General features: G+C 45.8%; 1 protein-coding gene across 1 annotated transcript; it reads left to right on the top strand.

Moving 5' to 3' along the window:
- PROKR1 (prokineticin receptor 1) lies at positions 1-23,347 on the top strand. Its single transcript, XM_027131881.1, has 3 exons — positions 1-50; positions 11,876-12,520; positions 20,818-23,347. Exons 2-3 carry the CDS (start codon positions 12,036-12,038, stop codon positions 21,512-21,514), a joined length of 1,182 nt encoding a protein of 393 aa, XP_026987682.1. The 5' UTR covers positions 1-50; positions 11,876-12,035; the 3' UTR covers positions 21,515-23,347.

Consider the following 23,347-nt stretch of genomic DNA (forward strand, 5'->3'; position numbering starts at 1 on the left):
GCATCGGCAGGCAGACTCTCAACCACTGCGCCACCAGGGAAGCCCCTGAGGTGGGTATTTTGAACATTTGTGACTTTATAGTCGATTGTCTCTTTGTATATTTAAAGTATACATTGACATATGCTAGTATCACATTAATAAATTTTATATAAGGTTGTTTTAAGATACTCTGTTTTTAGGAAAATACCCACACCAAACTGCTAATAATGGGATTAGGGATAAAGGTAAGTGTGAGAATTTTCATTTTCTATACTTAGTATGGTTTGAGGCGGTTTTTATTGACAACAACACATGTTACTTTTGTGATCACAGACAAAACTTAAAAACATGGAAAATATATACTTCACATACTATGCCTAATTAAACACTACACACACACACACACACACACACACATGTATTCTTTATTCCTGAGAATAGTATTTGATGTGGGGAGAGAGAGAGCATGAGCGGGTGCAGGTGAGCGTAGAGTCTGGAGACACCTGAACATGGATGAGGTGACATCATCAACAGGTAAAAAGCTGATGAGGAGGTTAAGTGCTGCCATACAAAGTGGCATTTCTGTCTGGGCAGCTTGAACTCTTCTCAGACCCTTCCTTCCAAGTGATGGCTTCTGCTCTACTTTACCTAAATTACAGGAAGTCCTGGTCCTTTGTCTCAATATTCACTCCATTCAGCCCTCCCCCGCCTTTTGGTCAATTAACATTGAGAGCAGTTTCATTAGATGAGCTATATCACTATAGTCTGGCTTTTGGCAGTGATAAAAGTGCTTCCAGGGGTTTGCCGTGCATATCACTTGTCTTCCACCTCCCACCACGCCCCTGCACAACCGTCTACACACACACACACCACACACACACACAACTTGAAAATGGTCTGAATGTTAAGACAGTTTTGTAACTTATTCAATAAACCATGCAAAAGATTAATTACACATTTATACATGTAATTTGAGTTCAACCTTCTCCTGTGCCTTTCTCTACACATACAAGGAGCTCAGAACTCTGACACTTGACTTTCTGTAGAATGACATCATCTTCTTGGCCGTGTGCCTGTGGCTGTTCTCCTGGCTGAAACTCAAGCAAATGTCAGGCAGGTCAAAATCAGAAGGGGGAAATATGGTTGTGTGAAATCAACTGAATCAACTCACATTTATTACAAAGCAACTCTGGGCAGAATGCATAAAGGCTGAAGAATCAGAGAAAGCTTAAGACATTCCCGAAGGGAGAGTGTTGATTTGAATTCTTAAATTAAGCTACTGATCCAATTTCCATTTTTGCATTTTGTGATCTTGGCTAATTTGATAGGCAAAATTGTATGCCATTGTATTTAGATGAAATTTCTTTGATTACTGGTGAGAGTAAGCACTTTAAAATACACTTTATTGTTATTTGCATTTCTTTCTGTGAATTGCCTGTTTGTATATTTTGCTCATTATTCTTTCGAGGTACCAGCTTTTTCCTTATTACAAAGTAACAATACTTCATATACGAAGGATCTTGACCTTTTGTTTGCAATATTTGCCATAAATATTTTTCCTAGTTTGACATTTATCTTTTAGTTTTGTTTATGGTTTTTCTGACTTTCAAATGTTTTAATGTAGAAAAATCTATCCATTGCCTTCGGGGTTCATCTATTACCTTTTTGTTTTTTGCTTAGTAAAGGATTTACCACTCTGAGATCTCATGAATCTCATAAATTTTTATCAGGGTTTTCATTCAGTTTTTAATTCTTTGAATTCAGCTCTTTAATCCTTCCTTATTGCATTTTGGAATATAGTGTAAAATAAAGATCTAAATTAATGATTTCCCCTAATAGGTGAATCTCCTATTTGTTGTAATCAATTCACCCTTTTCTCATTTATGAAATTTAAAGGATTATACAAATAATATAGCTGCAATAAAAAAGTCAGAAAATACAAATAGTGGAAATGAGGGGGAAAACACTTGTATTTTCTTTCCACTCTGAGTTGAGTGTTAGCAATTTCCTCTGCCCTTCCAGACATTTTCTTTTCTAGATGATGCACACATTTCCCCTCCAAATGGAATCATACTGCAATATGGTTTTGTAACCTGATGTTTTTCCATTCAGTAATGTATCATGACTATCTTTCCATGTCAGTCAATATACTTTTACAGCACTACGTCCTAATTAACTTTTCATTGAAATATATTGTACATTCAGAAACGTGTACATTTCATAAGTGTACAGCTGGATGAATTTTTACCAACTGAACACATCCACGTAACCAGCTACTAGATCAAGAAGAAGAATATTACTAACACCCCCAAAACCCTCCCAATGGTTCTTGCCTGTGATCTCTCTTCCCCAAGGGTAACCATTGTCCTTCTGTCCTGACTTCTAACAGCATAGATTGATTTCATAGTCCTGTTTTTGATAGCTACATTGTATTCCATCACACATAAATGTATCACAGTATACTTGCTATGGGTTAAATTGTGTCCTCCCCAAAGATATGTTGAAATCCTAACTTCCAGTACCTGCGAATGTAACCTTATTTGGAAATAGGGTCTTTGCAGATATAATCAAGTTAAGATGAAGTCATCAGGGTGAGTCCTAATCCAATATGAGTAGTGTCTGTATAAGAGGAAAATGCCATATAAAGACAGAGACACACAGAGAAGAAGGCTATGTGACCATGGAGGCGGAGATGGGAGTGATGCTGCTGTAAGCAAAGGAACACCAAGGATTGACAGCCACCACCAGAAGCTAGGAAGAGGCAAGGAAGGACTCTACTTAGAGACTCAAAGGGACCGTGGCCCTGCCAACACCTTGATTTCAGACTTAACTTCCAGAACTATGAGAGAAGAAATACCTGTTGCTTTAAGCCACCTAGTCTGTGGTACTCTGTCATGGCAGCCCTAGGAAACTGATAACCCAGTTTTGATGACTTTGGGGTTTTTCTTACATTTTATTATTTTATAGTGTTATGGATATTTATTTTTTTCCTTAAAAGAAACTATAAGAATGAACTATCTGAATCAAAGAATACTAGTAGACAATGTGAGTACAAAGTACTTAGTAGGACAATGGCTATGATTCACCAACTCTATCTCTAAGTGTTATACTTGGTGATAGAGGTGATGTGGGCTCCTTCCTTTGTAATGAATTCCTCTGTAACTCCAGTCTCACCAGGATTCCCTAGCCTGTGGGTACAGTGGGCCCACATAAAAATTATAACTCACTTCTGCCACCACCTCCATAATCAGAACATTCCAGCCCCTTATCTCTAGGAGTCTCTGGGGTGGGGCATGAGGCAGTGGTGGTTATCATTCCAGTTCTTGAACAATCCTTGCACCTTCTTCTCAACGTCTCAACACATCCTCCATATAGACTTTTGGGGGCCTGACTGTGCTACTCCCTCTGAGAGTTCATTAAGTCAGTGGAAGGACCCATCTCATCTTCAGAAGCTGAGCTGCAAGGTGCCAGGGCACATCCCATGTGGTCCTCATTGCATTAGAACCAGGCAATGTTTCTTTCTTTTTTTATTTTTCTGCAGTACGTGGGCCTCTCACTGTGTGGCCTCTCCCGTTGCGGAGCACAGGCTCCGGATGCGCAGGCTCAGCAGCCATGGCTCACGGGCCCAGCTGCTCCACGGCATGTGGGATCTTCCCGGACCGGGGCACGAACCCGTGTCCCCTGCATCAGCAGGCGGACTCTCAACCACTGTGCCACCAGGGAAGCCCCAGGCAATGTTTCTTAAACAAGGAGAAAAGGCCTTTCTTAGCCACTCTGTACCAGGAGCCCCCAAACAGCCCTCCGGGTTTTGTCTTGTCCCAGAGTCCTGCTGCCTGTAGCCCTTTCACCTGGGACTTAGCTAGGAAGATTGGAATCTGAGGCAGACACCATGTGTCAGCTGCATTACAGTGCCCATGTAAAATATTCCAGATTGATGATTCCACAGTTAGACTTCATGCCGGGATGTGTCCAGATCTTAACAGTGAGCACACTTGCTGCTCAAACTCATTACCTGCTGTCTTCTTGAGCCTTCATGATATTTTGATATTCATAGGTAAAATATCCTCTTCACTTCTTTTTCAAAAAAAAAAAACATTCTTATAAGCCATGACCTGTTTATTTCTCCAGATAAATATATGAATAGTATTGTCGACCATTAAGAAGTTGTCAAGGATGGCATCAAACCAATGAAATTAGCAAGAGAGTTGACATCTTTGGCATGTTTGGGTTTCCATCAGGAATGACAGCATGTCTCTGTGCCTCGCTGAATCTCCTTTCACATCTCCTCCAGAGGGATTTGGGGAGCTGGAGAGGAATGGCAGAGAGCAGTCCAAACAACCTGCTGAGTGGGCTTTGGGAAGCCGATCGAGCATTGCTGGCTCGAGTACAGGGGAGGTCATTGAAAAAGGAGGCAGGATGAGTTCTGAGCCAGCTCTGGGTGTCTTCCAGGAATTCTTGATTTTTTTCATGGCACTGGATGAGAGAGTGTGCCCAGGGAACAAATCTGATGAAAGCAGAAAATAAGCTGATTTAGTAAAATTTGTCAGACAGGAGGAATTGTGGCTGAACCCTGGAGCCAAGGATCATGGAAAGAAGGGTAAATTGAAAACAGGTAGCAATGTGCACTGTGGGTGTGGCTGAGCAGAGAGGCAGGGCTGAGCTAAATTTCAGGAGACTTGGATTCCAGTCTGAGCTCTGAAGTCATGCTGCTCTGTTCCTTTGGGCTAAAGGCCTTTCCTCTTGAGCATCTGTTTGCTCTTTTCTCGCTGTAAGAGTGCTCACTGAAGGACCTCTAAGGCTCTCCTTGAGCTGGGTTTCTAAGTGGTATTTACTAGAGCAACACAGGAGTTGCATGGCTGAAAAAAGCCCCAAGATGTTAAACTTTCATGTCTAAACCAAAGGACATAATTATAGAATGATGTGATGAAGAAATGAAATTTCAAAGCACCTTTGGGATGATTCCTGCCAGTGGAATAAGAAAGGGAAAAAATCCAAGGTAGCTCAAGAACATTATTTAGGGGTGAGGGATACCTAAAAGCACTAAAAAAAGTGCTTTCCAAATGAGTTCTTTCTTTTGGTTTTGTTGGGTGACGGCTCCCTGAGGTGAAATTCTCTCCGATATTGTGACTTGCTTTGTAGGTGGGATGAAGCAAGGAATGTGCCCCTTGCAGCAGGAGACTCTAACCACAGAAAAAATTTCCAGGTCATTTGTGTCTTTGGGGCTACACATTTGAAAAAAGAAATTACATCATTGGAGTTCCAGATTATTTAAAACTCATTTCCTTTCCTTCTTCTTTCCTTATTTTTTTTTAAAAAAATTTTATTTACAGATTTTGCCATAAGCCTAGGTTTAACTCTGTCACAGAGATGAATTATTAAAATTGGGCCCCAGATAGATGTCTGCTTCACAGATGGAGGAGGCTCCCCTGAAGCCTTTGGCAGAAACTGACATGTAGGGACTAAGCCCTTCAAAGGAGTCCCCACCAAGAGCTGCAGTGCATAGAACCTGCCAGACTGTATCTGCTTCTAATATTTCCATTTCCCCCATGGGGGTCCTGGCCAATAAATTCTTCCAATTATGCCCTCATGACTCCAACTCCACAAGTCACCCAGTACCTCACTACTCTGTAGGTCAAAAATGTCTTCATTGAGGCTAGCATTATTGTTAGCTTCAAGAACCATTCTTTGCCGGGCTTTTGAAGGGGAAATAGGAAAATTCTAAGTTTTGCATTGTACCCAGCCTCCAAGATGGCCTCCAAATCAGTCCCCAGTGATCCACCTCTTGGTATTCGCACACTTGTGTGGTCCCCTCCCACTCTCTGGCAGGGTGTGCGTGAGTGTGTGAAAAATAGCATATTGCAGAAGAGGGGAGGTCAGCTGCCACATAGTGAGGTCACTCGGGCAGCCTAGAGAGAACCCCACATGATGAGAAGGAACTGAAGTCTCCAGCAACAGCCAGTGAAAACTAGACAACAACCTTGTGAGTGAACTTGGAGTTGGATCCCCACCCCACCCCAGTTGAGACTTCAGATGAGAGTACAGCCCTGGATGACAATTTGACATCAATCTCATGACAGACCTTGAACCTGGAACCACCCAGCTATGCCACTCTCAGATTCCTGACCCTCAGAAACTCAGTGAGGTAATACATGTTTGTTGCTTTCAGCTCTGAAGTTTTGGGGTAATTTGGAATGCAGAAATAGATAACTAATGCACTCTGTGCTTTGTTTTTGGTTTTCTGAGTACATAGGAAGACATGCTATATGGAATGACAGGTCAACATGTGTCTATCCTATATCTTCCCTGAGTTTGGGGCAGGATCAAGGAATCCATATGTTTAACTAGCACCCCAGATGATTCTTATCATCAGGAAAGTTTGAGAAACAATACAGAACAGGATTCAAAAGTGAATGAGACATACCTCTTCTTCAGGAAACTGTGCAAGATGGAAAGCAAATTGGTACACAGAAATACATTTAAAGAGAGGCACCAAGTGTCAAGGAAAGGTTTGAATAGCCTTGGGGGAATCAAGGAATGCTTCCTGGAAGAAATGACACATGAGTAAGATCTCAAGGGTTGGTTAGGACCTCAGGGAGCAATATATGGAAAGAATCACAGAGTGAGAGTAACTGGTGGCATTTATCAGGGGCCTGCATTGCACCAAGCACTTTACCTGCCTCGTCTTATCCAGTCCTCACAACAGTCCTGTGCAGTAGGAGCTACTGTCACCCATTTTACAAGTGGGAAAGCTAGGCTTTGGTTAGCACACTGTCCAAGGTCACACAGCTCCTGTGTGCAGTACTAGGCAGAAAGGAGATAGCTGACTCTATCTGCCATGCTTTTAACTGCTATCGTGTTCCATGTCCTAGGGGACACGAGACTCAGAAATGTGAAAGGCTGGGACATTTTTGCAAAAGACAGGAGTTTTGTGGAAATAACAGAAGAAGGTGTCCACGGAGGGATATGGGCCAGGGGAGGATACTGTATGAAGTGCTGGAACATGGCAGTGGTTTCCTAGTGCAAGTTCAACTCATTCATTTAGTGAATGAGGAAAGGGAGTCTCAGAAAAGTTCTGTGACTTGCCTGAAGTTTGATAGTGGCAAAGAGGAGTAAAAGTCCAGACCCCTGGCAGCCCCATTTCCATTGTGGACAACTGGAGGCCAAGCTTTGATGCCTTACTAAGGAGATCTGAGCTCTTCCATGGCTTTTTTTTTTTTAATAAATTAATTTAATTTTGGCTACATTGGGTCTTCGTTGCTGCGTGTTGTGGTGTGCGGACTTCTCATTGTGGTGGCTTCTCTTGTTGCGGAGCACAGGCTCTAGGCACGCAGGCTTCAGCAGTTGTGGCTCACGGGCTCTAGAGTACAGGCTCAGTAGTTATGGCGCACAGGCATCGTTGCTCTGCAGCATGTGGGATCTTCCCAGACCAGGACTCGAACCCGTGTCCCCTGCATTGGCAGGTGGATTCTTAACCACTGCGCCACCAGGGAAGCCCATGGCTTATGTTTTCTGTTTGTTTTGTTTTGTTTTTAAACAATTTTAAGTGTACACTTCAGTGACATTAAGTGTTTTCACAATGTTGTGCAACCATTACCACTATCCATTTTCCAGAACTTTGTCATCAACCCAAACAAATTCTGTGTCCATTAAACAATAACTCACCATTCCTCTTCTTCATTCTATTTTCTGGCTCTATGAATCTGCCTAATCTAGGTACGTCATATATGTGGAGTCATACGTTTATCCTGTTGTGTCTGAATGTTTTCACTTAATATGATGTTTTCAAGGTTCACCCGTATTGTAGCATGTATCAAGACTTCATTTCTTTTTCCCCCCATTTTTTCTATTGTGGTAAAATACATATAATATTTACCATCTTAACCATTTTTAAGTGTACAGTTAAGTGAATTAGGTCCATTCATATTGCCGTGCAACCATCACCACGCTCCATCACCCTAACTCTTTTCATCTTGCAAAATTAAACCTCTGTACCCATTACATAGGAGCTCCCCTTCCCTTATCCCCTCAGCCCTTGGCAAGTGCTCTTCTACTTTTGGTCTCTATGATTTTGATGCATCTAGGTACCTCATATCAGTGGAATTAGGCAGTATTTGTCTTTTTGCGACTGGCTTGTTTCACTTAGTATAATGTCCTTAAGGTTCATCCGTATCCCATCATGTGTCAGAACTTCCATCCTTTTAAAGGCTGAAAAATACTCCATTGTATGTACCTACTATATTTTATTGATCCATTCATTTGTTGATAGACGTTTGGGTTGGTTCTACGTTGTGGCTGTTGTGAATAACGCTGCTATGAATATGGGTGTACAAATATCTCTTTCAGACACTGCTTTCAATAATTTTGGGGATATACCCAGAGGTGAAAGAACTGGATCATATGGTAATTCTTTTTTTTTTTTTTAACTTTTGAGGACCTGCCATATTGTTTTCCACTGTGACCGCATCACTTTACATTCCCACCAACAGCACACAAGAGTCCCAATTTCTCCACATCCTCGTCAACACTTTTATACTTCATTCCTTTTTTCGAGGGTAAGAAATATTCTAATGTATGCGTACACCACATTTTAAAAATCCATTTATCAGTCGATGAACATTTGGGTTGTTGCCCCCCTTTGGCCTGTTGTGAACAATGCTGCTATGAACATTGATGTACAAGCATCTGAGTCCCGGCTTTCAGGGTTTTTTGGGAAGTGGAATTGCTGGATCAAAAGCTAATTTGATATTTAAGTTCTTGAGAAATCTGTAGACTTTTGGAGATCTGTGCTCTGTAAGTTAGCTCTGGTTATCCTAGCCTTTTGAACAGATATCCCTGGGTGGGTGGGAGGCCACCTCTCTCTCCCGCATCCACACCGCTGCCCTCCCCCCGCTTCCTTGCTTTCCGGAAAGCGGTTCTCAGAGCCTCTAACACAGAGGTCAGGCGGCTGAAATGAAGCTGACCCCGGCGTCCAGTTGGGCTTGTCTGAGGGAACTACCTTTGGGTCGCTCCCAGCGTCTCCTGCGAGGGCGGTGTGGGCAGGAGGGGAGGCTCCTCCCGGTTCTCTGAAATCTCGCCAGCTCATCGGGCCCGACCGCCCACTCTGGCGGTGGCCCCGGGGCTGGCCAGGTGAGCGGCCGAGCGGTCCCGAGCCCCGGGGTGGGCGCAGCCCTGCGGGATGGGAGCCTCGGGCGCCGAGTCCGCGCTGAGCCGGGCTCCGAGCTCCACCGCCCTCGTTCCCGCCCCAGGCGGCCGTTCCGGAGCCTGAGCCCAGGGAACGCGCGCTCCCTCCGGCGTGTCCTCGCCTCGAGCTGCCGCTTCTGCGTCCCCGACACTCCGGCCCCGGGGGGACTCCCGGGGTCCCCAGCCGCGCGCGTGCCTGGGCGACCCGACGTGCCCCTGCCTGGAGCCCGGAGCCCCTCCCTCTCGTGTCTCCCGGACCCGGCGGAGCACGCCTCCCCGAGCCGGGCACCCCGGCCCTGGGCGCCCCACGGTCACCCGGGCGGGGACAGCGAGGGGGGCGGGGGGGCGTTGGTGGCCACGCCGAGGAGCCGCGGTCCTCTGATCTGCGGCGGCGAGAGCGCAACTCCCGCAGAGCCCAGCCGGGAAAGATCCCCGAGCAGAGGAGGGAGAGAGGGGACCCGTGCTCTTCCTATGGGCCTCTGGGAGAAGCGGCTTGTGTCCCCGGACCCGGAATAAAGAGCTCAGGACCTTGTCCGCCCGGCGCCGGGATGCCGCAGGTACGGAGCGCGCCCTCCGGGGCGATGCTCCTAGGACTCCACGCGGCAGCGGCCGCCAGGGCGCGGGGGCTTTTGAGTGGGGAGGGGGCTTTTCAAGAGACTCGCACTCGTGCTCATTTCTGCAGGGGACCCGGTCTGTCCCCTCCTTCTGTCCTTAGGCGTAGCCTCTGAGGCTCCGAGGACTAAGTTGGGAGCAGGCTTATCAGCAGAGGCTGCAAAGAGATGCTTCCAGAGATGGGAAGGTCTGGCCAGGGGGCAATCCCTAAACGCAGGGGCTCCAGAGGACACCGGGTGACAATGGGGTTCCTTCTGGGGAGGTGAGAATGAAGGAGAAAAAGAGATCGCCGGACAATTTCTCCCCAAATCCCAAATCTCCTAACACCCGTTCTCCCCAAGAAGTTTTTATGCTCTTTGTTTTTAAAACATGACTTTGAGTCTTCCAGGTAGCGAGCTTGCAGGGTCCCTCTCCAGAGGTGGCGCGCCTCGGAGACCCACAGGGCCTGCGAGGGGTGAGGACTGTCCCACGCGGCGGACTGCATCCTTCCTGCCTGGATGGCAAGCCTGGCCCTCTCTGACCTTTCCGATTTGGGTTCTGCTTCACACAGGATAGCAGCAAAGGGCAGGGCCTGAGAGGGGCAGGACCGATGCTCAGAGGAGGAAAAAAATCTGCGAAAAATGGAGGGGAAGTGTTGGGGGAAAGATGGGGGACTGGGGCTGGGCCTCCCTGTGCAGAGGGACTTTAGTTCTACCCCCAAAGGCAGGCTCCAGACATGTCACCTTTAAGGGATGTGGGCAGCATGCTCTCCTGAGGGTCCTAGGAGTCTTTCTTGTGTCCCCCTTTCCCAGGAACCTCAGGCTTCCACACTTCCCCTCCCTCTCTGAATTTCCTGCCCTCTGTGGAGCTCTCCAGACCCCAGCCCTCTTCTTACATCCCAGCAACCTGGCCTGATGTTTGCAGGCTCTGGGAGGGACTGGATCTGCAGGGAGAGGGAAGGGGACATGGGGATTCTGGCTCCCTCTTGGTTCTGCATCCCCACCGGTGCAGCTGACAACCCCCTCCTGGTACCCCAGCCCCATCATCTGGGTCAGGAGTGCCCTCCTCTTCCTCGAAGCTGACCGAGGAGGCCTGGGTCCTCACTAGTAATTCCTTGCAGTTCTAGGATGTAACACCCTCCCTCTCCAGGGACCTCCATGCTTTACAGACATCACTGATCTCTTGCCTGGAGGATGTTGAAACTCTGAGAGCTCAAGCTATTTATCTCAGGACACACAACCAGCCAAGGAAGGATTTTGTTCCAGAGTCCCCTTTCTAATCCACTCAGTGATTAGGCTGGGACTTCACTCTTGCAGCCTCTGTGTGGGGACAGGCCTTGGTAAATGCTGTGCCTCTAGGGTCACATCAGACTTGGAAGTAGGAACAGGAAACCTAGTGAGGAGAGGGGAAGGTGGCTGCTACATAGGCTCTGATTTTAAAGCAGTGTTTTGCCAGAAGGAAAGGCTTGGAGAGCAGTCAGGCCTGTCTCAAAGTCTTGCCTCTTCAGTGGAATTCAGAATTTTTTTTTTTTTTTCGGTACGTGGGCCCCTCACTGTTGTGGCCTCTCCCGTTGTGGAGCACAGGCTCCAGACGGGCAGGCTCTGCGGCCATGGCTCACGGGCCCAGCCGCTCTGCGGCATGTGGGATCCTCCCGCACCGGGGCACGAACCCGTGTCCCCTGCATCGGCAGGCGGACTCTCAACCACTGCGCCACCAGGGAAGCCCCAGAATAATTTTTTAAGCTACAGAATGGGACAATTCCACAAGGACAAAGTTCAGGCTGTCAGGACAAGGAATGGGGTTTGGAGCAGGTCACTTTCGTTCTCTTCAGCCTCCCACACTCCTAACTTTGGTCCCTGAGAAAAAGTGCAACATTCAGAATCTTCAGTGAAATGGAAATAAACTGAGTTAGCGCTTGTTTGTCTCTGTAGCAATCTAACCTTCCCTGAATGAGTGGGTATGTGGTTTTGATTCCTTTGTTTTCTTTCCCTGGTTCCTTTATTTCCACTCCATCACCTGTTCACTCTGGGCAGGTGGCTAATGGGTCAGCTTAGTTTATAGAATGGTTTTAAATTTAGCCAGGTTCACTTACATATGTAGCCAATTGTTTGTATGTCTTTCCAAGGCTTAGGATGGAGCTTGGATACTGGACCCCAAGGACGCTTGCAGGGACAATCTGACTCATTAAGGGAAAGCTGAGTACCAGCAGAAAGGGGAGACCTCAGCCTAACGACATCTCCCCAGAGGAATTCCCAGGAGTGTTGCTCAAGGCTTCACCTGGCCAGATGGAGGTCGACATGGGGGTCATGGATGAGAATGCCACAAACACCTCAACCAACTATTTTTCTCTGCTTGACCCCCACGGAACCCAAGCTGCTTTCTTCCCATTCAACTTCAGCTATGGCGACTATGATATGCCCTTGGACGAAGATGAGGATGTCACCAATTCCCGGACCTTCTTTGCTGCCAAAATTGTCATTGGCATGGCGCTGGTGGGCATCATGCTGGTTTGTGGTATTGGCAACTTCATCTTCATTGCGGCCCTGGCCCGCTACAAGAAGCTGCGCAACCTCACCAATCTGCTCATCGCCAACCTGGCCATCTCTGATTTCTTGGTGGCCGTCGTCTGCTGCCCCTTCGAGATGGACTACTACGTGGTACGTCAGCTCTCCTGGGAGCACGGCCACGTGCTGTGCGCCTCTATCAACTACCTGCGCACTGTCTCTCTCTACGTCTCCACCAACGCCCTGCTGGCCATCGCCATCGACAGGTGAGTGAGGGGTGGGGACAATGAAGGAAGGGGCAGTTGTGATTGATGAGAGGTATCTGTATTCCCCAGAGCTGTGGATGCATGGGGGCCCAAAGGTGACCCATTTATTGAACAGTGAAAAGAGTTCTAGTTTTCCAGTGGTAAGCAGGCAGGAGGTAGTGAAGCCCCCTAGAGCTGGGCAGCAGGAAGGCTTTTGATCCCTCTGTTATGGACATGCTCCTAGATGTTGTATCTGTCCGAGGTCTAGAGGTAGGCAGCTCCCAGGAGGTGTGGAGGGACAAGTTTAAGTTTCAGGCAGTTACCTCTTGAGTCAACTTCGAAATCTTGAGGGAGGTTTCTATCTCATCAAGACATCCTCTACTGAAACGTGATGCCCCTACAAACACCGGTTGATTTTTTTATTGTTATGATGATTTTTTAAAATTTTATTTTATATTGGGTATAGTTGATTAACAATGTTAACACCGGTTGACGTTAAATAACGTTGAGGGATTTGTTCTAAAAAACAAACGAAACAAAACAAAAAGGAGACCTATGCTTACTTACTCTGTTTTGGTTGTTGCAGTAATCAGCCGGCTGCTTTTCGTACATTAGTGTACAACAGTACACAAGAGCTGTTTCTAGTGATGATAAATAAAATCAGTAAGAGCAGCCTATGCAAATCTTTCCTATGTTATCTTTAGGCTTTTCATTTAGTATAATCTCCTGTGCTAATGGGCCAGAGTAGTTTCTGTTCCCTTGGAACAATTTTGCAGGCTTCTGTGCCCAAAGTTGGACTCCTGTTACAAAACACCTTGTTGCAGCCCAGAGACGGTTACCCTGAGGGTCTAATCGGGCCTCTGTGTACTTGGATCTGCACAGCCCGTCTCTCTCTCTTAACCCAGAGAGCCTGAAGCGCAGATGGTCTCCGTGTCCCATGGCCTCAGGGCTCTGGTGGCGTTCAGCTCCCTCCCCCCTCAATCAGGACACCCCAGGACAGTGTTCCTGGGAGGAACACAGCAAATAGAGCCCGATTTCTGAAGCCATCAGTGGGATGACCAGGGGTAGAATACCTAGACGTAGACCACTCCCAAGGGCAGAGGGTTGAAAAGGAGCCTGGCCTTAAAACCTAGGAGGATATTGGAATTAGCACATGAAATAGCCCTCGGTTTGTCACCCATAGAAGGTGTCCAGAGGTGTCATCCCTGCGCAAGGCTTGGCCAAGCTCTTCCACATGAGTCACGAAGCCCCCATGGTGTTCTGTCCACCCAGCAGCGGACCCTGGGTGAATCTGTAGAAGGAACAGGAGGGACAGGCAAGCAGAGTATCTGCCCCCCAAGTTCCCTTCACAGCTGTCGAGGAAGATCTCCGAGGACCTTGTCTCTAAACTTTTCTGAAAGTGCCACCATCCCTCTTAGCACATGAACAGGACAAAACATATGGGGTTATTTCCTGAAGTTTCACTCTGGCAAGACAGTTTTTCACAGAAGGTGCTCTCAGCCACTGAAAGTGGGGTAGGTAGGTGCCTGCTGTGGGGTGGGCCCCTGCTCCCTGGGTGAGACCCATTTTACCATGGAGGGGGGCTACTCGTAGAAAGAGGTAACACTGCAGGAAGAAATGGCTTCAAGGGGAATGGGAGCCAGGACAAAATCAGGGCATTGGGCTATTCTGAACATGTAAGAGGTAATATCTATGTCAATCAATCCACCTCCATCCACTGAACTCTTTCAAACTCATATTCGCCTTTCATATGAAACTCAGCTTGTCTGAAATATTGCAGGCATTTCTCTTACGGTGGGTATGTTAATCAGGAACGTGCTTTGCATCGGCTATGGTTAGGGTGGGGCTGTGATTGGAAACTTGACCCCAGACACTGGGTTTGACTTTGTTAGTTTTAGGCAACTAATTTTTGTCTTGATATAAAAAATATGGCCACAGTTATAAAAAACCTTTATTTTTGTTTAATGAAATTTCTGTAGGAAAAGTGTGAGCAGTTAGTCTGCCTGGGTTTAAATTCCTACTGCCCCACTTATTAGCTGCAGGGCCTTGTGTGTGTTAGTTGACCCTTCTCTGCCTCAATTTTCTCATGTATAAAATGGGAATAATTAGAAAACCTAATGTATTGGGTTGCTTTGAGGATGAAATGAAATAATACATGGAATTGTTTAGAACAATGCTTAAAACAGAGTAAGCACTTAATAAACGGCAGATGTTATGCTTTTAAATTAACCCTTAAAGGAACAACAACAACAAAACCAGATAAACTAATGACTATTTCCAATTGGCTAACCTCTTTGCTTTCATGACAGTGATTGTTTTTGTGATGTGATTAAAGAAATAATGATACAAAGTTTCTAAGAAACACAGCTCTCAAGATATAGTAGAACAGAACTATTTATCTCCCACCCGTTCTCTGTTTCTACTATTGGTTCTATGGTTCTCCCAGGCATCTAAGCTCAAAAGTTCCCTCTGTCCTGGCTGCTCTCTCCCTTTCTCCAGCATTCACTTAATTCCCAGGCCCTGACAATCCCCTCCCACACCCGGCCCAACCTCCCCACTGCTCACCCAGAGCTGAATTATCAGTCTCCTCTTGGTCTTCTTGCGGCCAGTGTCTCTCAGCTCCGCCCCTCTGCCAACCCTACTCCCTCACAATCCATCCTAAGCATTCATTCATTCACACAATGCATTTTTTTTTTTTTTTTTTTTTTTCTGTACGCGGGCCTCTCACTGCTGTGGCCTCTCCCATTGTGGAGCACAGGCTCCGGACGCGCAGGCTCAGCGGCCATGGCTCACAGGCCCAGCCTCTCTGCGGCATGTGGGATCCTCCCGGACCGGGGCACGAATCCGCGTCCCCTGCATCGGCAGGCGAACTCTCAACCACTGCGCCACCAGGGAAGCCCCAACACACAATGCATTTTTATAGAGCGACTACAAAGTTACAAATACTATTTCAAGCACTGGTGATACGATGGTGAATAAGCAAAAAAGCTCCTTGTGCTGATGGAGCTTGATGGAGAGAGAACAGTCAGGCAAGCAACCAAGGAAGGTAATTTCAGAGCATGAGAAATACTCTGAGCAAAAACAAATAAACATAACCTATAATGGAAAAGAATCCGAAAAACAAATACATATATGTATAACTGAATCACTTTGCTGTACACCTGAAACTAACACAGCATTGTAAATTAACTCTTCTTCAATAAAACAAACACACACGCAAGCAAACACGGAGCGTGACCAAGGGTGGGAGACGCTCTAAGTGGGAATCAGGAAAAGTGTCTCTGAGAAGATATTTGAACAGACCTCTGAATGATGGGGGAAAAAAAAACTGGCCTTGTAAAGACTGGGAAAGAGCATTCCAGACAAAGAGAATTCTAAGTGCAAAGGCTTCGAGACTGGAGCAAACCTGAGGGTTCTAGGAATAGCAAGAAGGGTCCCATGGCCCAGGGAAAGAAAGCAAGACTGCAGCCAAATTAATCTTCTGCCTCATACATACCCCCCTCTCCTGCTCAGAAGACCTCTAACGACGCCACTGTATACAAAATATGGCTGGAATCTTTTCATCTGCTTTTCCACCATTTTATTATCGAGCTCCAGACTGCCTGCCCATCTCATGCTGGGTAAACACATTGATGTCCTGTGTTCCAAAAACGGTTGCAATCTTTTTGAGAAGTGTCACCATGGCTTATGACATTTCTGTTCATCCAGTGCTAGGTACTTGCCGAAGGTGAAGTTTTACTAAGATCCTAGGTGCCCAGAATTCACAGACAGCAGAAGGTTATAAAAGAAGTAAGGCATGGGGCTACCCTGGTGGCACAGTGGTTGAGAGTCCGCCTGCCGATGCAAGCGACATGGGTTCGTGCCCCGGTCTGGGAGGATCCCACATGCTGCGGAGCGGCTGGGCCCGTGAGCCATGGCTGCTGAGCCTGCGCATCCGGAGCCTGTGCTCCGCAACGGGAGAGGCCACAGCAGTGAGAGGCCCGCGTACCGTAAAAAAAAAAAAAAAAGAAGTAAGGCATGATCTCTGCTCTTGGGAAGCTTACCATCCAGAGTGCAGGGGGAGGGGTGAGAACTAACACAGGAAAGTTAGGGGATAAGTAAAGGGTCAGTTTGAAATGAACTTTAGAGAAGGGGGAGATTGTGGCGTAACAGAATAATCAGAGGAGGCTTCATGCAGGAGACAGACTTTTCACTGGCTTTCAACAAATGACGATCAGCAAGGAGAAAAAAGGATTGCCAAGAGGGTAGTTAGAACTGTGTTTGCAAAAGCCGAGAGGTGAGAGTGCTTGAGGTGAGAGTGAGGTCCGGGGAGCGGGGGCGGGGACGGGGGACAGGGCAAGGAATGTAAAAGAGTAGAGATCAGAAAGAATAGGGTCCTGTTCTAGAACATCACAAAATCTAGGCACAGGGAGTCAGACCTGAGGGTAGCAGGGAACTGCAAAAGATCCTCAGAGGACTCTGTCCCCTCAGGTCTGGGTTTCTTCTTTGATGTGGAGACACCTGCACTGTCCTCAGGGTATATCTTTTGGATCTCAGGCACGTGGGGCACTGGGGTCCCTCCTTTTTTTTATGAGGAATCCAGGGGAAGCTGGCCAGTCTGCCTGCCTGTTGGCAGCTCTCTTGTACTGTCTGGACGAGGCAGCTAAGGCATGAAGGACAGCACTCAGCCTTAGGAAGCCCACATGCTTCCTGGTGAGCTTACTGGTTGGGGCTGGTTGGCCCAAAAAGCAGCTTGTACATTTGCTACCCATCCCACGAGCCGCCTAGTAGCTACTGTGACCGCCGCTTCCGTGATTAGAACTGGAGCTGAGTCCTGGGGCAGAGAGAGGGCTCAAATGCTCTTTGCTTAATCACCCAGCCCACTGACATCACGCAGTTAGTGGCTGGACATTTCTTTGTCCAGCAGCCTTCATTCTTTGTTCTCTGGGAAATGCTGACTCTTAAAGTGGATCTGGACCTGAACCACTGTAGTGGTAGACACGCTACAATGCCAAGCGCATACTCCTAAGGAAAGTGGCTGCCAATCGCCTGACTCCTTTTTGGAACATCAATAGGTTGAAACTGACTATGATGAAAAGAACAGAGGGGCTGCCAGCATGCCAGAAGGGCAGGAGGAAGGGATATTGCTTGCTCTGGTTTGAAAAGGAAGGAACAATTGGCGTATTGGTGAGCCCACTGGATTTGGAGCAAGATCCGGATGGGTCTGCGTCATGGTTCTGTCGATTACTAGCTGCGTGGCTTTTGACACGTTATTTAACTTCTTCAGACCTCAGTTTGCTCTTCTGTAAGGTGGGCATCTTTGCTCCCTTACCTATTCAAATGAGTTGGGGTTATCTAATGAGAATGTGGATTTGAAAATGCTCTGTAAATTCTAAGTTGCTTTGCAAAGTCAAGCAACTATTACTAATAATAGAGTTCTGAGCCTAGCATACCCAACGCTGGTGGCAATCCTTGAAACCGTTTTCTGCAATTTGCCTATTGGTTAATGTATTTGGAAGACCTCTTGCACAGCATCTGGTGCTAACTTTGGGGATGGAGGTGGGGTGATGTCAGGATGAGCTAACTATCTGATGGGCAATCACAGATTAATTTTGATGTGAAGATTAGTAAATCCAATAAAATAGGTCCAATAAAATAGAAAGTAGCATAGAACTTGCAAATGCAGGATTTGCCAGTAACAGGTGAAAGAAAATTGCTTGCTATACAGAATAGCTCGAAAAATACATTTTAGGATACTAAGAGTTTTTTCTTGTACATTAATAACCTATTGTTTATGTGCAGTGTCTCAGTGGAGCTTCACAGTATCTCTGTGAGCCTGGTAAGGCACTTGATAGTCCCATGTCACAGATGAGGAAATTGAGTCCTCAGGGCTAAGAAAATGAAAAATTCGCATAGCAAGTTTGTGGCAAAGCTGGGAGTAGATTCTTGGTCTTCTAGATCAGCATTCTCCCCTACGTGTTCATTGGAAAAACACTCTGAGTTTGAAAATATCATAAAGACTTGGGAAATTACTAGTGGGAAAAGAAGGAACAGAATCATAGAGTGAACGTTCATATAGCAAGCAGTTATGAATACAGAAATATTCTTTGAGAGAGTAATCAACAGAACACAGTGGGGTAGATAGAGAGGGAGAGAGCTGGTGAGAACAAAAGCTCTAAACTCTTAGTTTTCGTTATAGTTCAGAGCAGGTTTGGTGCCCTCCATACAGCAAGAGTGGCGTGGTCTTCATGTGCACGGACAAAAGCATTGCCAACACCCTGCAGACATTCCCATTTCACCCTCAGCATCCACCCTGGGAGACTGGTGAGTGCCAGGGATTGTTGCTGGTGGTGGAGCATGAAAAGCAGCCAGATGGGCGACCAGAGGGTGGACCCAACCCATCCAACTTCATCTAACAGCTGGTAGCCACAAGACAGCAGAAGTCTTGTGCCACTGAACTCTCCATATGACACTCAATGGGGTTGGCTGTCTGTGTTGTGGGAAGGACAGAAACAGCAGGAATATGACAAAAAAAAAAAAAAAAAAAAAGAATGACCCTCCTCTTCCAGTCAAAATCCCAAGTAAGATGACCTCAAAGGGATCGGCTGCGAAGGGAACAGAATTGTTTGGCTTTCCTTCAGGCCTCCGTCACGGTTGCCCTTGGCTTTCCCAGGGATAAGCTGTGGACACGTGAGGATGTGTTTATTTCCAGCATTGATTAGTCATTCCCTCCCACTTCACTTGCCATCTTTCTCCTTCTCCTGCTTCCACCCCCTGCCACACACAGAACATCTTCCAGGAAACCAGAGCTCTCTGTCTAAGTATGTGCACTCTCTCTGGGAAGGAGGCTTTCATACTGCACGAATGACTCACATCCCCCGGAAAATGCTCTCTCTTGTTTTCTGGACAACTGTGGTAACAGCAGTGTGGTTTTAAGGGAAAGAACAAATGCAATATCTTTTACTGTCTGTTGCTTTGTGGTTCAAAAAACAAGTTCGTATATATTCTCAATTGATTTTCACATCAACCATGTGAGATAGGGTTAAATGTTTTCTATCGAGAGTCCTGTGGTATTTGACCTTGAGAAAGTCACTCATCTCTCACTAAGCTCCATTTTTCAACCTGAAAAATAAGATAAATGGTCACATGCTTTTCCTCCAACTTTGCATGCAGAGCAATGTTTTTAAAAATGTGGAATGAAGGCAAAGCTTTTCTATCAGAGAGGGCAAATCCTCCCAACAACTCTGGAATTATCAGGTCCTTTTAGCTCTAAGCTGTGGGGTAATTAGGATGAACGGCCCTGAAAACAGGAAGGACCTGGGAACAGTGCCAGGCTAGAAACCGATAGGAGATGTTATTACTACATTTAATAATAATAGTTACCATTTATTGAGTATATACCATGTTTTAAACTGTGCCAGAAATTGTGTCTATATTGGCACATTTAATCTTTAAAAACAAACAAACACAAAAACTTTTGCAGATAAGGAAATTGAGATTCAGAGAGATTAAACATAACTTGCCTGTCCTGGGCATATATCCAGACAAAACTCTAATTCGAAAAGATACATGCACCCCTATGCTCACAGCAGAACTATTCACAATAGCCAAGACATGGAAACAACCTAAATGTCCATTGACAAATGAATGGATAAAGAAGATGTGGTATATATATACAATGGAATATTACTCAGCCATAAAAAATGAAATAATGCCATTTGCAGCAACATGGATGGACCTAGAGATTATCATAGTAAGTGACTATGTAAGAGAAAGACAAATACCATATGATATCACTTATATGTAGAATCTAAAATATGACACAAATGAGCTTATCTATGAAACAGAAACAGAAGAGACTCACTGATATAGACAACAGACTTGTGTTTGCCAAGGGGTGGGTGGTGGGGTGTGGAAAGGATGGAATTGGGAGTTTGGGGTTAGCAGATGGAAGCTTTTACATATAGAATGGATAAACAACAAGGTCCTACTGTATACCATAGGGAGCTATATTCAATATCCTGGAATAAACCATAATGTAAAGAATATGAAAAAGACTATATATATATATATAACTGAATCACTTTGCTGTACAGCAGAAATTAACACAACATTGTAAATCAACTATACTTCAATTAAAAAATAAATAAAAACTTGCCTGAGGTTGCACAGCTAGTAAGAGGTGTAGCTGGAGCTGGCATTCAAGTCTGCCTGGAAGCCCACATAACACTGCTCTTTCCCTCCACACCTACCATTTGTGACTCAATGTTGCAAAAATAACATCATCCTCCAGCACTTCCTTACCACAGTGGTTGATCCCATTTGTGTCCTTGTCCTAGATATCTGGCCATTGTCCACCCGCTGAGACCCCGCATGAAGTATCAAACAGCCACTGGCTTGATTGCCTTGGTGTGGATGGTGTCCATCCTCATTGCCATACCGTCAGCCTACTTCACCACTGAAACGGTCCTCCTCGTTGTCAAGAGTCAGGAGAAGATCTTCTGCGGCCAGATCTGGCCAGTGGACCAGCAGATCTACTACAAGTCATACTTCCTCTTCATCTTCAGCATTGAGTTCGTGGGCCCGGTGGTCACCATGACCCTGTGCTATGCCAGGATCTCCCGGGAACTCTGGTTCAAGGCTGTCCCTGGTTTCCAGACTGAGCAGATCCGGAAGCGGCTGCGCTGCCGCCGGAAGACGGTCCTGGTGCTCATGTGCATCCTCACCGCCTACGTGCTGTGCTGGGCGCCCTTCTATGGCTTTACCATTGTGCGTGACTTCTTCCCCACCGTGTTTGTGAAGGAGAAGCACTACCTCACGGCCTTCTATGTGGTTGAGTGCATCGCCATGAGCAACAGCATGGTCAACACCGTGTGCTTCGTGACCGTCAAGAACAACACCATCAAGTACTTCAAGAAGATCATGCTGCTCCACTGGAAGGCTTCTTACAGCGGGAGTAAGTCCAGTGGGGACCTTGACCTCAAAACCACGGGCGTGCCTGCCACTGAAGAGGTGGACTGCATCATACTGAAATAACCCCAGGACAGGACCTTTGGGACCCTGAGCTTAGGTACACGCTATCAACCAAGAACACTTGGTGTGTTGCATAGGGCAAAGCAAATGGACAAATATGTCAACGCTGTGTTCAGGGAGCTCAGAATCTCTAAAACGGGTGTGATTAGACACCATCACCAGTGGCTGACATTCATTGAACATCTAGTTTGTGCAAAGAGTAGGCACTGGTGAAACCTATATATGTTGACGATATTTAATAGGCAAAAAGAAGTAACAATAAAACCAAGAAGAATGTTGGGAGATAGCCTGGAATAATGGGGTTTCCAGAAGGGAGCCTAAGTAGGCATCTAAGACTGTGGTACATGTGTCTGTAGGGTGAGGGTCTCTCTGGACCATCTAAGTTACTCATCAGACACTGATGTAGCCCATCTCTGGGATTGTTCCTAGGCTTGAGTTCACTCCTAACATTTGCAGGGCTGGGGCAAGAATACAAAGCAGGCTTCTGGCTCTTTCTGCAACTTTCTCTTCTCATCCTTGGTCCTGATTCTCACCCTGGGCACCCAGGAAAGAAAAGAACATACAAATGGTTGGTGGGGGGGACCCAACAATGAGATTCAGTGACTCTACAGGCTTGCTGAGGGCTCCTCCCTCTTTCTAATCCACCTCCTTTGTTTGGTGTTTTGAATTTTGAATTTGGAAATTTGGGATCAGAATATCTGATCCAGCCTTGGCTCCATCACCTGTGTGCGCCTGGGTAAAGCCTCTTGGTGGGGACAAAGATGATACCTATGATAGCTACCAATGGGGTGGTTGTGAAGAGCCAATGAGATAATATATGGGAAAACTCTTTCAACCATGCAAGCAATCAAAAGAATGGACTAACAGCTGTGTGTAGAGCCCAGGGGAAGGAAAGACTTGTCACCTTAGCTTATGTATCTAGAAACCTCACCATCTCCCCCTTTCATCATTCTTTGTGTGAATATTCCCTTGCTCCTCTCAGCAGTGCTGTGTATGCATTATGTGCCTAATAGCATGATGGTACAACAAGGTAGTGAAATTTGGTGGCAGAATTATAAAAGGAGATGGTAGCTTGGTCTCCAGGCAGAAGATGAGCTCAGGGTTTTAGAAACTTCAGAATCAGAGCATCTTTGTGATCATGGAAGTGTCAACCATGCCTGTTCCTAACCAGTGTGAATCTGGGCTATGTGATACTTGTTTCACAGTCTGGTTTTATTTTCATGAGTGTGTATAGCTATAGAGCAGATTCGTCCTTTACTTCTTAAATAATTCTAGAGCAGTACATCTATAATGCTATTTAAGTGACATGTGTATGGTGTTTCCCCCTCCAAACATAGTCAACTCTTTATTGACAACAAAGTTTATTTTTCTAATAGTTACTGTATTTCCCTGGAAGACACATTTCAAAAACCTATTTATTTCTTCTTATTCATCATCCAGCAGACTTACCCTATGGTTTAACCGGAATACTCTCAGAGGATAAAAACTAATTAAAATATTAGCCTAAAGCCAACGTGCTTTGGAAGGTAATTCTTCTTATTTTTTTTTTAATAAAATCACAGATTGCATTCTAAAATTAGGAAAGTTAGTTTTTGGACTGAACAATAATAAAATGATATAATTTGTGGTCATGTTCATCTTTTCCATTAGGAATACTAAACATGAGTTGACTGTATTAAATAGGAATTTTTTACATGTGACAACCAAACCTCTTTCTGATTTTCAGCCTAAAATATCAAATTTTCACTTGTTTGCCTGTCTCTAATATTTCTAGATATTGTGTCTGTTCGTGATTGTACAGTGAATGAAAGTGTTGTTATCAAGTGAAATAAAACA

Source organism: Aethalodelphis obliquidens, unplaced genomic scaffold, assembly GCF_003676395.1.
Source record: "Aethalodelphis obliquidens isolate GAN/ISIS:26980383/991018 unplaced genomic scaffold, ASM367639v1 scaffold40, whole genome shotgun sequence".
Classification (NCBI taxonomy): domain Eukaryota; kingdom Metazoa; phylum Chordata; class Mammalia; order Artiodactyla; family Delphinidae; genus Aethalodelphis; species Aethalodelphis obliquidens.

What these genes read in the sequence shown, in the direction of transcription:
- PROKR1 (XM_027131881.1), top strand. Translation starts at nt 12,036, where the DNA reads ATGGAGGTCGACATGGGGGTCATGGATGAGAATGCCACAAACACCTCA. An exon ending in CTGGCCATCGCCATCGACAG is followed by an intron (nt 12,521 to 20,817) that starts GTGAGTGAGGGG and finishes TCCTTGTCCTAG; the next exon opens with ATATCTGGCCATTGTCCACC.